Here is a 16,774-nt window from a genome sequence, read left to right on the forward strand (position 1 = left end):
CAGTTCAGCTCAGCTCTGTTCAGCTCAGCTCTGTTCAGCTCAGCTCTGTTCAGTTCAGCTCAGCTCTGTTCAGCTCAGCTCTGTTCAGTTCAGCTCAGCTCTGTTCAGCTCAGCTCTGTTCAGTTCAGCTCTGTTCAGTTCAGCTCTGTTCAGTTCAGCTCTGTTCAGCTCAGCTCAGCTCTGTTCAGCTCAGCTCAGCTCTGTTCAGTTCAGCTCAGCTCTATTCAGCTCAGCTCTGTTCAGCTCAGCTCTGTTCAGTTCAGCTCAGCTCTGTTCAGCTCAGCTCAGCTCAGTTCAGCTCAGCTCTGTTCAGCTCAGCTCTGTTCAGTTCAGCTCAGCTCTGTTCAGCTCAGCTCTGTTCAGTTCAGCTCTGTTCAGTTCAGCTCTGTTCAGTTCAGCTCAGCTCTGTTCAGCTCAACTCTGTTCAGTTCAGCTCAGCTCTGTTCAGCTCAGCTCTGTTCAGTTCAGCTCTGTTCAGTTCAGCTCTGTTCAGCTCAGCTCTGTTCAGCTCAGCTCTGTTCAGTTCAGCTCAGCTCAGCTCTGTTCAGCTCAGCTCAGCTCAGTTCAGCTCAGCTCTGTTCAGCTCAGCTCTGTTCAGCTCAGCTCTGTTCAGCTCAGCTCAGCTCTGTTTAGCTCAGCTCTGTTCAGTTCAGCTCAGCTTAGCTCTGTTTAGCTCAACTCAGACAGCAGTGAGTTGGAGCTGGAGGCTGAGTTTTCAAAAGGAAGGGTTGGAAGATGAAACCAATATGTATTTATACTCATTTTTTTGGTAATGTATAAAAAGAATGATGTTTGTTTTGAAATGAAACTTGCTTATATTGTTAAATTAATGATGCTTCATAATTTCACTCATTTTTCATAATCAAGCTGTGTTTTATTTTCTTGTGCCATAGCTCATTTGGCTAAACAACAGCCCCCCCCCCCTTCTTTGAGTCTGAGATGCTAAGCTAAGCTAATATTTGAAAAAGAAATGATGCACCTTATTTGAAATCACTGTTGACTAAGCTAAAAATGTGATCTTCCCTCCCCGAGCCTTCCTTTAGGATCCCAAACATCAGTATGAGAGCGTTGGACTGGTTGGACCTCTCTTTGAAGAGACGCCACACCAAACTCCACACACACACACTCACACACATATACACACAGAAAACCTGCTCTCTAACGTCGACCGCTCTGTGAGACAGCTGTACTGAAAGGTCTGAGTGGATCAGTAATGATAGAAACACGTTCACTCCTACTACTCCTACTACTCTGAACATACAGAGATAAGTTCCCACATGAGCAGAGCAGCTGGAAACAATCAATCAGCGTTTGGATCAAAGAAAGATTGAAGGAATGTGTTTCCTGTTTGAGCATCAGAAGGTTCATTTGAGTGATAAGGAGAGTTTTCCCCACTTAAGAATTGAGCTGCCAGTCCTCCTCTTTGTGTCTAAATCAACATGGAAAAGTTTATTTTCATTATTCCATTTTAACAGTTAAACTTTCATGTTTCAAGATTCAGGGCCCACTATTATAACATTTAAGTATTTATTTTATTGATTACATAATTTGGGCTTCCAGCTCATAAAAGCCAAGAAATCAGGAACTAAAGAAATAGAATACTGTGAAGAAATGAGCTCCAATGTTACAGGGCATGAATGTTTTTAACCGAGTGTCACAAACTAATCATCTACTGAAGTCAAAGCACCTGCACAGGTTTCCCCAGGGGTCATTAAACTGCTTTTTTGTGACATCCAGAGGATTTTCTAGGCCTCAGAGAAGACCTTCCAGAGACCTTACCTGGACCCTGACCAGGTCCAGGCAACCTGTGGTTATTTATGTAAATCTGATTATTCCTATTAGCCCAGAGTGCTAACCGGAGGTTGCCATCTTTGGTTTGGTTGGCCAACCAATCAATGGCTGTATTTGGACCAGCTGATCCCCAGACTTCTGGGTGGGCCCTGTTAGAGCCATAGACCGTATGATTAATGGACATGGTCTCCCTGACGTCACCTGTCTGGTTCTGAAACAGACTTTTGAAGCAGATCAGCTTTTGCAGCCATATTGGAAGTGATGGGGCTTCAATTCAGCCATAAGACGCCCGTCAGTCACGTGCCCTGAGCTGTGCCTCTGATTGGACGAGTTCGCAATCTTAGTATCCTCTAAACTGTTGAGTTTGAAAAAATTCACCCTCCGTACAGTGTGTGCTGATAGAGAAAGAGACAGCAGACGTTTTTTGAACCAGGCTGTAAATATGTTAATTTCTGCTCTGAAAATGGCTTTTTTGGCTTGGTGTGTATTTGACTTCAGGTAGATTTTCAGCAGATTTTAGCATTGACTCATATCACTAGACCAGAGGATGCTGCTTGGCTCAAGCCCAAAAGATAAAAGATATTAATAAAGCCTGAAATGTAAAAGAAAAATGACTCAAAATGTAGCAAGTTGTTACATTCTGGGCAAAAGCTCCATTAAACTTTGAGTTTTATTACTCTTCAGGCTTTATCTCACTTCTGGCTGATTCCCAGCTCAAAGTAGAACTGATCCAGGATTTCTAAGACGTTCATAGTAATTTTCCTACGTGCGACTTCCTCTGACATGGTTTTGGTAAACATGCTTCCTCTGGGCCTTCTGGGAAGAACAAAAGGTACATTTCGTGGTTGTGGCGTGTTCCATGCCTTTTGTACAAACCTCAGCCCGGCGCCCAGCGCAGCCCTCAGAGGGTTGAACAGGCTCACCTTGTGTCTGTCTGGAGTTTGGTGTCGTCCTCTCGTCTTCTCAATCTGCTTGTTTACATATTGTGAAACGATGTTTGGAAAGAAAAGACCCAGAGAGTGCATTTAGAGATTCTTTTCCTCTCTGTGAGACACTTTCTGATAAATTGCCTTATTGTTTGAAAGATGCCATAGCCCAAACTTCAGTCCAGCAGTATTTCCTCTGACAGTTGTTGATGGGATGGGAGCTCCAGGTGCTCATTGGTAGAGACTCTGTGCTTTGACTAGTGGACACTGAAGTGGCGTTCCCCTGCCAGTGTTGTCATCCTCCAGTGGTCGTGCTTTCTCTGACAGGGTGTCCTGTGTTGGCGTCAGGGTCAAAAGGTCTACATGTCCCATGTTCCCCAAACCTCATCCCAACAGAGCTGGACCTGAGAGGACTGAAAGCTGTCGTATCATTCTCAGATCTCCTTTCGTTCACAGTTACTGTATTGCCCATTTCAGAAGTTAGTGCCTTTTTTGGACAGTAGACTGTTCTGTAATTAAGATGTAGTAAATACTTTTTTGTACAGTTTCTTTGTTCATTTTTTAACTTGTGTTTATTTTAGTTTGATATATATAATGTAAAAGAGAATAAAGCTATATCAAAGAGAGTGTTTTCTGACTCTTTACTATTTCACACACACACACACACACACACACACACCAGGGATGAAGCCAGGATTTCAGGTTAGGCTGGGTTAGTGGATCACCAATGAAATTAAAGCTGCAAGCAGCGTTAGACGGGTCCTCGGGCTCCTGCCGGTTTTCCCTCCAATGTGTCCGACAAAATAAGATGAACATTTCGGCGTTTGTTTCATCTGTCTACGACATTCCTAGCCCCAGTTAGGGCTGTTTTGGTGTGCATAGGGTGAAAGTGAGCCTTGTGGCTCTGAGAGAATATTATGGGATGTCAGGGAGTCAGTTGATACCATGGCAACGTATCCTCTGCTATGCTGAATGACATCACCAGCTGAATGCTTGGAATTCTAATTAGCGTGACACTAGTGTGATCAGAGTGAAGAGGTGGAGTTTATCAGCCATCTAATGTAAAGAAATCCTCACAGAGTCCACAATTTTACCCCAATCTGTGTCAAAAATATCATGTTGATAGGAATTTTTGTCAGGAATCCATTTTTGGCATTTTCAAAGCTGTACGAGTTATACTTTTTTCTCTAGAAGCACAAATGGGTCACAAAACAGATGGAAGAGTGCTGGAAATGGATTTTTTATTTATGAGAAACGTCCGAACTACTTGTCCTGTAGGTCACAATGTTGGCTTAATCTGTGTGAAAATATCATATGGTTGTAGACAATTTTGTCAGGAATCCAACCATGTCATTTTTAAAGCTCTATGACTTTTAGTTTTTGGTGTAGAGGCCCAAATGCGGCACTAGTAGAATGTGTGTTTTGAGGTGAAATCGGTTCTCCTCATCTGCTAACATGGAGAAATCCTAAATCGGCCAAAAGTGGTCGGCGGCTTTGAGGGCTCGCCATTCGAAAACCGGGCCAGAAACAACAACTTCCTTCACAACTTTTGGAGAGCAGGGTCTAGTCTGTCATGTGATGGTAGTCTCAAACCTGTACCATTTTTGGTTTCAGAGGAGAAAATTTTTGCAGAAAGGGTTAAAAATTTTTTTTTTTTATTTTGTGAGTCAAATAGCCGGCTTCCTGTTGGAGATAGGTCCAGGGTAGCAGCGTATGATTTTTGCGTCTTGATGACACGAGCGTTTTGGTGTTGGTTTCATCTCTCTACGACATTCCTAGCCCGAGCTAGGGCTCTTAGCGTGTGCCTAGGTGGCGCTATTGAGCATATTATGGGATGTCAGGGGATAATTTTTTCATTTAATCAAATTTTCGGACTTGCAGAATGTGCGTGCCAATTTTGGTGAGTTTTTGAGCATGTTTAGGGGGTCAAATTTGAGGACACGCGTAGGAGGGAATAATAATTAAAGCTGCAAGCAGCATTAGACGGGTCCTCGGGCTCCTGCCGGTTTTCCCTTCAATGTGTCCGACAAAATAAGATGAACATTTCGGCGTTTGTTTCATCTGTCTACGACAATCCTAGCCCCAGTTAGGGCTGTTTTGGTGTGCATAGGGTGAAAGTGAGCCTAATGGCTCTGAGAGAATATTATGGGATGTCAGGGAGTCAGTTGATACCATGGCAACGTATCCTCTGCTATGCTGAATGACATCACCAGCTGAAAGCTTGGAATTCTAATTAGCGTGACACTAGTGTGATTAGACTGTAGAGGGAGAGTTTATCAGCCATCTAATGTAAAGAAATCCTCACAGAGTCCACAATTTTACCCCAATCTGTGTCAAAAATATCATATTTGATAGAAGGGCTTGTGAGGAATCCATTTTTGGCATTTTTAAAGCTGTACGAGTTATACTTTTTTCTGTAGAAGCCAAAATGCATCACAAACCGGTGGAAAAGCGGTGGAAAAGTGCTAGAAATGGATTTTTTATTTTAGAGCAATGTCCTTACTACTTGTCCTGTAGGCCAAATGTTGGCTTAATCTGTGTAAAAATATCATACGGTTGTAGGGAATTTTGTCAGGAATCCAACCATGTCATTTTTAAAGCTCTATGACTTTTAGTTTTTTGTCTAGAGGCCCAAATGCGGCACTAGTAGAATGTGTGTTTTGACCTGAAATCGGTTCTCCTCATCTGCTAACATGGAGAAATCCTAATTCGGCTGAAAGCGGTCGGCGACTTTGAGGGCTCGCCATTCGAAAACCGGGCCCGAAACAACAACTTCCTTCACAACTTTTGTAGAGCAGGGTCTGGTCTGTCATGTGATGGTATTTTCAAGCATGTACCATTTTTGGTTTCAGAGGAGAAAATTTTTGCAGAAAGGGTTAAAAATTTTTTTTTTTAATTTTGTGAGTCAAATAGCCGGCTTACTGTTGGAGATAGGTCCAGGGTAGCAGCGTATGATTTTTGCGTCTCGATGACACAAGCGTTTTGGTGTTGGTTTCATCTCTCTATGACATTCCTAGCCCGAGCTAGGGCCATTAGCGTGTGCCTAGGTGGCGCTATTGAGCTTATTATGGGATGTTTGGGGTCATGTTTGGTATCAAACGAAAATTTTCGGCATCCATAATGTGTGTGCCAATTTTGGTGAGTTTTCGAATATGTTAAGAGGACCTAATAAGCGATTTACTGGAGGAGGGAATAATAATAATAAAAAAAAAAAAGAAACGGACGAAATACAATAGTGCCCTCGGCCTTCGGCCGAGGGCACCTTCTAGCTCTTGCTAGAAGGTGCCCTGGCTCAGGCCGAGGACCCTAATTAAAGCTGCAAGCAGCGTTAGACGGGTCCTCGGGCTCCTGCCGGTTTTCCCTCCAATGTGTCCAACAAAATAAGACGAACATTTCGGCGTTGGTTTCATCTGTCTACGACATTCCTAGCCCCAGTTAGGGCTGTTTTGGTGTGTGTAGGCTTGAAGTGAGCCTTATGGCTCTGAGAGAATATTATGGGATGTCAGGGAGTCAGTTGATACCATGGCAACGTATCCCTCTGCTAGGCTGAAGGACATCACCAGCTGCATGAGTGGAACTCTAATTAGCGTGACAGAACCCCAAACAGAGTGGAGACTGAGAGTTTATCAGCCATCTAATGTAAAGAAATCCTCACAGAGTCCACAATTTTACCCCAATCTGTGTCAAAAATATCATGTTGATAGGAATTTTTGTCAGGAATCCATTTTTGGCATTTTTAAAGCTGTACGAGTTTTACTTTTTTCTCTAGAAGCACAAATGCGTCACAAGACAGATGGAAGAGTGCTGAAAATGGATTTTTTATTTATGAGAAACGTCCAAACTACTTGTCCTGTAGGTCACAATGTTGGCTTAATCTGTGTAAAAATATCATATGGTTGTAGACAATTTTGTCAGGAATCCAACCATGTAATTTTTAAAGCTCTATGACTTGTAGTTTTTTGTCTAGAGGCCCAAATGCGGCACTAGTAGAATGTGTGTTTTGACCTGAAATCGGTTCTCCTCATCTGCTAACATGGAGAAATCCTAAATCGGCCAAAAGCGGTCGGCGGCTTTGAGGGCTCGCCATTCGAAAACCGGGCCAGAAATAACAACTTCCTTCACAACTTTTGGAGAGCAGGGTCTAGTCTGTCATGTGATGGTAGTCTCAAACCTGTACCATTTTTGGTTTTAGAGGAGAAAATTTTGGCAGAAATGGTTAAAAAAATTTTTTTTTAATTTTGTGAGGCAAATAGCCGGCTTCCTGTTGGAGATAGGTCCAGGGTAGCAGCGTATGATTTTTGCGTCTCGATGACACGAGCATTTTGGTGTTGGTTTCATCTCTCTACGACATTCCTAGCCCGAGCTAGGGCTCTTAGCGTGTGCCTAGGTGGCGCTATTGAGCTTATTATGGGATGTAGGGGGTCATGTTTGGTATCAAATTGCAATTTCACGCGATCCTGATGTGTGTGCCAATTTTGGTGAGTTTTTGAGCATGTTTAGGGGGTCAAATTAGCGTTCATTGACGGGGCGGAATAATAAGAAAAAAAAAGAAACGGACGAAATACAATAGTGCCCTCGGCCTTCGGCCGAGGGCACCTTCTAGCTCTTGCTAGAAGGTGCCCTGGCTCAGGCCGAGGACCCTAATAAGAAAGAAACGGACGAAAAACAATAGTGTCCTCCGCCTTCGGCGGAGGACACCTTCTAGCCCTGCTAGAAGGTGCCCTCTGCTCAGGCCGAGGACCCTAATTAATAAAATGACTGACTGATATAACACTGTCACTATTTGTGTTTTCAAAGAACATCTGTGTTTTTGCAACTCTGCTCACGTTACAAAGACAGGCCATCTGACACTAACAAAACCAACCAGAAATAAAATAAAACGATGCCTTTTTTAAAGCCATAAGAAGAGAATAAAAAAAATCAAAGAAAAGCAGGGGGCGGAGCTAGACCGAGACCATTGCTCACACAGGGGTGGCAAATTTAACAAGGGTCTTTCAATCAGTCACTCATTTACTTATCTAGTTATGGCAAGTGTTATTTTAACTACTAAATCATGAAGATCTGCATAATATTCTTTTTTTAATGTATTCCTAAAAAACAGCAAAAAAGATCTGACAGCTGTTTAAAACACACATGTTTAGGTTTGTCTCTAACTGGTGATGTAGCTCATAAAAACAAACTTACAGAAGCTGATTCTTCAGTTGCTGTCACCTCCGCCCTCTGTGCTTGGATGAGACCACTCTCCTGCAGGCGTGAGATCGTGAACGTATGTCCTGAGGTGAGGGTGAACCCCAATAATAACTACTTCATCTGCTGCAGGTGTGCTGCTAGACTTAGTCCCCATGGGAACACCAACGCCCAGAGATGGTTCCTCAAAACAAAGTTGCCGGTAAAGCATGGGCGGTGGTGGGGGGGGGCCGTCGGAGGGGGCAAAGACCAATCCATGGGGGGCCATGGCCCCCACTGACCATTGACCTGCCCATGCTGGGTGGGCCTGCTAAAAAGTTGGTGAGCCACAATATCGCCCCTGACACCCACACACACACACACACCGAACAGACATACAGACAGACACACACACAGACAGACAGACACACACACACACACACACACACACACAGACACACACACACACACACACAGACAGACAGACACACACACGCACACACACACAGACACACAGACACACACACAGACAGACACACACAAAGACACACACAACCCGAACAGACATACACACAGACAGACACACACAGACAGACACACACACACACACACACACAGACAGACACACACACAGACACAGACACACACACACACACACACACAGACACACACAGACACAGACACACACACACACACACACACACACACACAGACACACACACACAGACACACACACACACACACACAGACAGACAGACACACACACGCACACACACACAGACACACAGACACACACACAGACAGACACACACCGAACAGACATACACACAGACAGACACACACAGACAGACAGACACACACACACACACACAGACAGACACACACAGACACAGACACACACACACACAGACACACACAGACACACACAGACACAGACACACACACAGACACACACACAGACACAGACACACAGACACACACACACACAGACACACACACACACACACACACACACACACAGACACACAGACACACACAGGTTTAAGATCAAAAAAGAATTTTATTTGCAATATAAAAAGTTTATTTCCATGCCACTGATTTGTGAATAAATAAAGACTCAAACAGTAAAGCGATGAGCTCACCTCTCCCTAACAGGTAAAAATAAGAACACACCTGGTTAGCAATCAGCACAAATCCCCCAAGAATCTTTTTCAAATCAAATGAACATTTTTCTCTCTAGACACGAGGAAATCCAAACAGCAGTACCAGAGAACGGTCAGCTTCATTCAGACAGAAAACGTGTTGAGGAAAAGTCAACCCAAGGATCCAAACAGGCTCAGATGTGTTTAATCCATCCGTCTTTGGTGGTCAGAGGCTACGGCACTTTGATGAAAACTTTAAGGCACAGGATCAAAACTACCACAGTCCGTCCCAGGCAGGCGGTCTCTACGAAATGTCTGAGGTTGATCTGGGCGAGCAGCAGAGAGATAAAAAAAGTGCTGTGTTTGTTAGCATTAAAATCCGGTTGTAAACCTCTGAATCTAAAAGTTGTGGTTGACATAAAACATTCAGTAGCTGTTGATTTTTATCGTTCATAGCTTCGAGAATCCATCCCACCGAGGACAGATTCTGGACACTGACTGATCAGCTCTGCTCTGAGAAGCAGACGGAGAATTTCTCTTTTGGCGCCTGTTCTTTAAAAGTGGAGCCACAGCGACACGACGACACATTCCTTTGGATCTGATCAGCCCTGATTTTATCCACCAGGATGGGAAGTTGTGGATCGTGCCTACGTGTTCCAGGACTTGCGGTTGTCCCTGTGGCTGCGGCCGCTCGCCGCTCCTCCACCTTCACCTTTGGCTAACGCAGTGAGGGCGGCCAGGTTGGGGCTGGACCCGGACAGGTTGGCACTGCGGCACTTTTGCTGTTGCTGCTGCGTCTTGCGCCGGCGCTTAACGCCGCCCTGAGTGACCCTGTCGGGCCTCACCAGCACGCCGTAACCAGGGTTACAGTGGAAGTAGTGTTTCCCTCCGACGGAGCCGTCGTTCTTTCCTGTGAAGCGACAGATCAGATCAGAAACAGCAACAGCAAAACAGAAAGGCATCAACGGAGCGCTGGTCCACTCACCTGCCGGTACCTCCAGCTCCACGCCCACCCAGGAACCTTCAGCGAAGTCTGTGGGTCCAACGTACCGGATGGTTCCGCTCTTATTGGTCCCCACAGTCACAAACTCGCCCTCCTTCATCCACTCAGGTAGAGCAGCAGCTCCGTCTCGGTCCTCAGAGTCCGAGATGATCTCCAGGCTTTCCATCGGCACTGACAGGTTCAGACCTGAGCCCGGGCTGCTGGACCGCCCAGCCTTTGGATCCTCCTCCTCCTCACCAACTATTTCCTGGAAGGACTTGAGATCTGAGGATTTGACCTTCTGGATCTTGAAGGGGTTTGCTGCTGAGGGCTTAACAGTGGACAGAGGAAGACCTGGACCTGAGGTGGTCTCAGGCTCACGTGGTTGAGGTTCTTGCGTGGTGGATGAAGTCTGGACAGAGGCAGGATTTGGATCCAAGTCCTCAGGAGGAGCTGGAGGAACAAGGTCTTCAGATGAGTCAGGAGCTGGAATAAGGACTTCAGGTAGGTCTGGGACCACACCTGGACCTGGAGCTGAGTCCTGAACACTGTCAGGGCTCTCTGGGTCTTCTTGGGGTTGCTTTGACTCTGTGACGGCTGCTTCAGACTCATCCTCACGTGGAGACTCCTGGGTTCCATTGTGGACTAGTAGCTCAGTTTCTGTCTGGTCTGGGGTCTCTGGAAGGAGTTCTGCTGAAGGGGTTTCTGAGTGGTCTGTTAAAAGCTCTGGGGTCTTGGGTACACTCTGCTGGGTCAATAAAGGATAAGGGTTAATGGGCTCTAAGTCCTCACAGTCTTCAGATCCAGCAAAGTCCACCTCTGGGTCCTGCTTTAGTCCTGTCTGACCCGGTGAACCAGACTCACTTTGCTGGGTCTCATCTGGTTCCTGCTGAGTCCAGATTGTGTGTGATTCGGAACCCTGTGGTTCAGATGGGATCCAGTCAGTCCTCTCCTCAGCTGGTTCAGGGTCTGAGGGGGACTGTGCTCCTTTAGGTTCCTCTTCAGATCCGTCCATCACAGCCTCAGAACCGGACCCTGGAGGCAGGTCCCAGCTCAGGGTGTAGACGTCTGAGAGGGTCACTGTGGAAATGCTGGTGGAGATGTACCCACTGGACGCCTCGCTGACCGGGCTGGGGGTGGACTCCTCCGTCTCTGGTATGATGGGTGGGGGGAGAGGAACAGATCTGGGATTCTCTTTGGGGACGTCCAGAGGGAGGATTTCCTCCAGGGGGACCTGGAGAAAAGCCCAGAACACCAAGAAGTAAATGTGACGTTTCACCATCAGGAGGTCGTTACAGAGTGAGTCCAGGAAATCACACTGGATCCACATTTTACAGCAGATTTTCTTGAAGGCTGTGCTCTGAAACTTTGGATCAGCTGATGAGCACATTATTTCACTATGTCATTTTTTAATAAATTACTCTTTTGTCTCACTCCCCTTTCTTCTTTTTGCATTTTGAAACTCTGCTCAGAACCTTTTTGAAATGCCCTTTTTGCAGTTTTTCAGCTGGTCTTAAGCCTTGATCTGGTTTGTGTGGTGATATTCTTCCTGATTCCCTGACCTCTTCCTCACTGGTCACTTTTTGGGTTCAGGAACTTACCGGATATTTGCTCATTGCCTCATCGACACTGGCAGACTGGACCATGATACGAGGCAAACTCTGAGGAGACAAACAAAGCAGAAGCTGAAATGTTAGCGTGTGTAAAGACAAACAGCTCTGTGAGCTGGATTCATCAAGTTTGATTAGGTTTCATCACAAGAAGTCAGAGGGTGAGAAGCTGAGGATAAATATACATGACAGAGCCTTCAGCTGATCACTGGCTACCTTTAACAACATCTTATGATCAATGATAGTAAGAATACTGGTAGTGATGAAAATGTGCTTATTGCTGTTTTTTTCTTCAGAAGGGAAAGAAAAGTAAAGCTTGATAACCAGATATTGGGATAATTAGATATCACAATGATCAGATATCATAATGATCTGATATCAGGATGATCAGATATCATGATGATCGGATATCATGATGATCGGATATCAGCATGATCAGATATCAGGATGATCAGATATCATAATGATCGGATATCAGGATGATCAGATATCAGGATGATCAGATACCAGGATGATCAGATACCAGGATGATCAGATATCATGATGATCGGATATCATGATGATCGGATATCATGATGATCAGATATCAGGATGATCTGATATCAGGATGATCAGATATCAGGATGATCAGATGTCAGCATGATCAGATATCATGATGATCGGATATCATGATGATAGGATATCATGATGATCAGATATCAGGATGATCTGATATCAGGATGATCAGATATCAGGATGATCAGATATCAGCATGATCAGATATCAGCATGATCAGATATCAGGATGATCAGATATCATAATGATCAGATATCAGGATGATCAGATATCATAATGATCAGATATCATAATGATCAGATATCATAATGATCAGATATCATAATGATCAGATATCATGATGATCAGATATCATGATGATCAGATATCAGGATGATCAGATATCAGGATGATCAAATATCATGATGATCGGATATCAGGATGATCAGATATCAGGATGATCAGATACCAGGATGATCAGATACCAGGATGATCAGATATCATAATGATCAGATATCAGGATGATCAGATATCATAATGATCAGATATCAGGATGATCAGATATCAGGATGATCAGATATCAGGATGATCAGATATCAGGATGATCAGATATCAGGATGATCAGATATCAGGATGATCAAATATCAGGATGATCAGGTACCAGGATGATCAGATACCAGGATGATCAGATATCAGGATGATCAGATATCATAATGATCAGATATCAGGATGATCAGATATCAGGATGATCAGATATCATGATCAGATATCAGGATGATCTGATATCATGATGATCAGATATCAGGATGATCAGATATCAGGATGATCAGATACCAGGATGATCAGATATCAGGATGATCAGATATAATGATCAGATATCAGGATGATCAGATATCAGGATGATCAGATATCAGGATGATCAGATATCATAATGATCAGATATCAGCATGATCAGATATCAGGATGATCAGATATCAGGATGATCTGATATCAGGATGATCAAATATCATGATGATCGGATATCATGATGATCGGATATCAGCATGATCAGATATCAGGATGATCAGATATCAGGATGATCAGATACCAGGATGATCAGATACCAGGATGATCAGATATCATGATGATCGGATATCAGGATGATCTGATATCAGGATGATCAGATATCAGGATGATCGGATATCAGGATGATCAGATATCAGCATGATCAGATATCAGCATGATCAGATATCAGGATGATCAGATATCATAATGATCAGATATCAGCATGATCAGATATCAGGATGATCTGATATCAGGATGATCAGATATCAGGATGATCAGATATCAGGATGATCAGATATCATGATGATCGGATATCATGATGATAGGATATCATGATGATCAGATATCAGGATGATCTGATATCAGGATGATCAGATATCAGGATGATCAGATATCAGCATGATCAGATATCAGCATGATCAGATATCAGGATGATCAGATATCATAATGATCAGATATCATAATGATCAGATATCATAATGATCAGATATCATAATGATCAGATATCATGATGATCAGATATCATGATGATCAGATATCATGATGATCAGATATCAGGATGATCAGATATCAGGATGATCAAATATCATGATGATCGGATATCAGGATGATCAGATATCAGGATGATCAGATACCAGGATGATCAGTTACCAGGATGATCAGATATCAGGATGATCAGATATCAGGATGATCAGATATCAGGATGATCAAATATCAGGATGATCAAATATCAGGATGATCAAATATCAGGATGATCAGATACCAGGATGGTCAGATACCAGGATGATCAGATATCAGGATGATCAGATATCATAATGATCAGATATCAGGATGATCAGATATCAGGATGATCAGATATAATGATCAGATATCAGGATGATCTGATATCATGATGATCAGATATCAGGATGATCAGATATCAGGATGATCAGATATCAGGATGATCAGATATCAGGATGATCAAATATCAGGATGATCAGATACCAGGATGGTCAGATACCAGGATGATCAGATATCAGCATGATCAGATATCAGCATGATCAGATATCAGGATGATCAGATATCAGGATGATCAGATATCAGGATGATCAGATACCAGGATGATCAGATATCAGGATGATCAGATATAATGATCAGATATCAGGATGATCAGATATCAGGATGATCAGATATCAGGATGATCAGATATCAGGATGATCAGATATCAGGATGATCAGATATAATGATCAGATATCAGGATGATCAGATATCAGGATGATCAGATATCATAATGATCAGATATCAGCATGATCAGATATCAGGACAACTGTTTTGCAGCAGTTTCAGAACCAGGAAGATTCGTTTGAGCTCCTGGCAGAATCATCATATTGATCATCTCAAAGTATTTGATTAGGATGAAAACCTACATGAGCTGGTCTACCATCAGAGAGCAGGTCAAACACATCTATCCTACACCTCTCTGGATCAGGAAGGTGTACCTGCAGGTTGACACATAGAGTCCAGAGGATATTAGCAGCTCCAACGGGATGAACAGATGTTGTTCAAAAGAACAGAAGCACATTAAAAGGGGCAAAGATCAGGACTCCAGCCTGAGTCTGATGCCCCTGTACACCCGGTGTCTGCTCCATGGACTGAACTCAATCACTACATGAGTAGAGGGGATCGAACCCCTTAACCTTCCAATTAAGAGGCAGCAACTCTACCACTAAGACACGGCTGCCACATTACCAGATTCCTGAAGGTCTCTATGGTCAAACTCAAAGATGCATAACATTACTGAGCCACGAGACCCAGAAAAGTCGTCCCCAGTTTGATTCAAACCAGAGAAACAAGTCACAGAAGTTTCCCCTGGATGAGCTGAAGCCCTGGGGGAGGAAGAATGAAGACGCTGCCTACAGTGAAGCATAGCAGTGCCTCTGAGATGCTCTGAGGCTGCTCTGCTTCTTCTATCACTGGAAATCTACAACATATATTATACCTAGGGTCTCTAAAAGTAGTCTGGGAGGTCAAGCCTTTAGTTATCAGGCTCCTCTTCTTTAAAATAACTTAAAGAAGAATAACCGGTTGAGCAGACACAGTCTCAACCTTAAAGGTCCCATATCCTGCTCCTTTTCTGCAGTTTAACATGGATCATTGATGTCTTCATGAAACGGTAGTAACATGTTTTGGTCCAAAAAGCCAATAAATCAAGCACAGCAGCATTGTTTCCAGGCTCTCATAGCCCCTCTGTTCAGAACGCTCTGATTTAGTGGGCGTGGCCTTCATATGTAAATGAGCCACCGCTGATACCGCCCCGCTCTTCCACGTCACTGAGAGCGGCGCCACGAGCTCCCACTGCACAATGTTTAGAAAACAGAGAAGCTCGTTTACCGTAACATTACAGGCTAAAACAACAGGCTAACCACAGCTAAAGTTAACATCCTGAAGCTAACACAGAGACAGGGGGGACACTGAGGAAAAGCTCTTCCATCTGCTCCACAGCACACAGCATTTAAAATACTCACATTTCCAGGGTCCCAGGTTTGTTGGAGGATGGTTGGTAATGCGCCTGGATTCAGGACCAGTCTATTGGCTAGCCCTCTGTTGGACTGTCCAAAGTTGGAAAAGCAGTTGGCAGTGAAGTGACTAGCACACACATGCTCAGTTTTACTGAGTGTAGCTGGAACATTTCCTGATAAATGAATGCCCCAATGTTCGACCAAGATTATCTTCTAGTGTGAGCAGTTGACTAGGGATGGGTACCGAATTAGGTACTTTTATAGGTACCCACCGAATCCTGTCAAAAGTACTGGGTATCGATTCACATAAAACCAAAAGGTACCATGTTTAGGTACCTAAATGGATCCTTATGACTGTGAGGGAGTGGAAGAGTAGAAGATTTTCCATGCTAGAAATAAACGCAGCATTGCAAAGTTATGTATTAAAAAATAAATATGTCAAATTTAATCTTTTTAATATTTTATTATTAAACAAATTGATATTTTTTACCACATAAACACAAAAAAGTACCGAAACTTGGTACCGTTGAGTACCGGTACCGATTGCCAGGTACCGGGCATCTGTACCGTATAATTTCAAATGTGAAAGGTACCCATCCCTACGGTTGACAGATGAATCTTTAGTCCCATGATCGTCTCACAGACTCGTAGGAGCCGCCCAGATAATTTTCAAACATGTTTGATATTTATCTGGATGATTACAACATTCAGTCTCACTGAGGATGACAACAGTCGAGAGAGAGAGAGAGCCCCCTTACAAGAGACCGGACAACAGACAACAAACGCAGGCTCAAAGTGCAACTGAAAGGCTCCGGGTCATCTGACTGCACGCTCCACTGGCCCACTCCAGCCAGTTCAATAATAACTTTAAAAATAACACATAACCACGCCATTTTCATACAGTAGCAAACTGTTGTTTTATCAGTGATCAGTGTGAGATCATGCCATTATTGGCTGATACAGCAACAGTTTCACCTCTGTCCCTCTGCGTGCGCGTAATGGATGAAAGGCACTGCTGCAGACAGCTCTGCTTCTCTCTCCTCCTGTCCCACCAGTGTGCTGAAAACCTCAGATCAAACAA

At 43.8% G+C, this 16,774-nt stretch overlaps 1 protein-coding gene across 8 annotated transcripts in view; it reads right to left on the bottom strand.

The window, feature by feature from the left end:
- Positions 1–8,978: 8,978 nt before the first annotated feature.
- The window catches only part of LOC141801485 (kinesin-like protein KIF13B), a 65,245-nt gene continuing 57,449 nt past the window's right edge, over positions 8,979–16,774 (bottom strand). For all 8 annotated transcript variants that reach the window (XM_074684523.1, XM_074684526.1, XM_074684530.1 and 5 more), the window contains 3 exons: positions 11,609–11,668; positions 10,011–11,241; positions 8,979–9,935 (listed from right to left, as the gene is read on the bottom strand). In XM_074684523.1, coding sequence (XP_074540624.1) covers positions 9,673–9,935; positions 10,011–11,241; positions 11,609–11,668 — 1,554 coding nt within the window. In that variant the 3' untranslated portion in view covers positions 8,979–9,672. The remainder of the gene's footprint in view (positions 9,936–10,010; positions 11,242–11,608; positions 11,669–16,774) is intronic.

Source organism: Halichoeres trimaculatus, unplaced genomic scaffold (assembly GCF_033239565.1).
Source record: "Halichoeres trimaculatus isolate MK-OKI-2021-1 unplaced genomic scaffold, fHalTri1.1 fHalTri1_scaffold_13, whole genome shotgun sequence".
Taxonomy (NCBI): domain Eukaryota; kingdom Metazoa; phylum Chordata; class Actinopteri; order Labriformes; family Labridae; genus Halichoeres; species Halichoeres trimaculatus.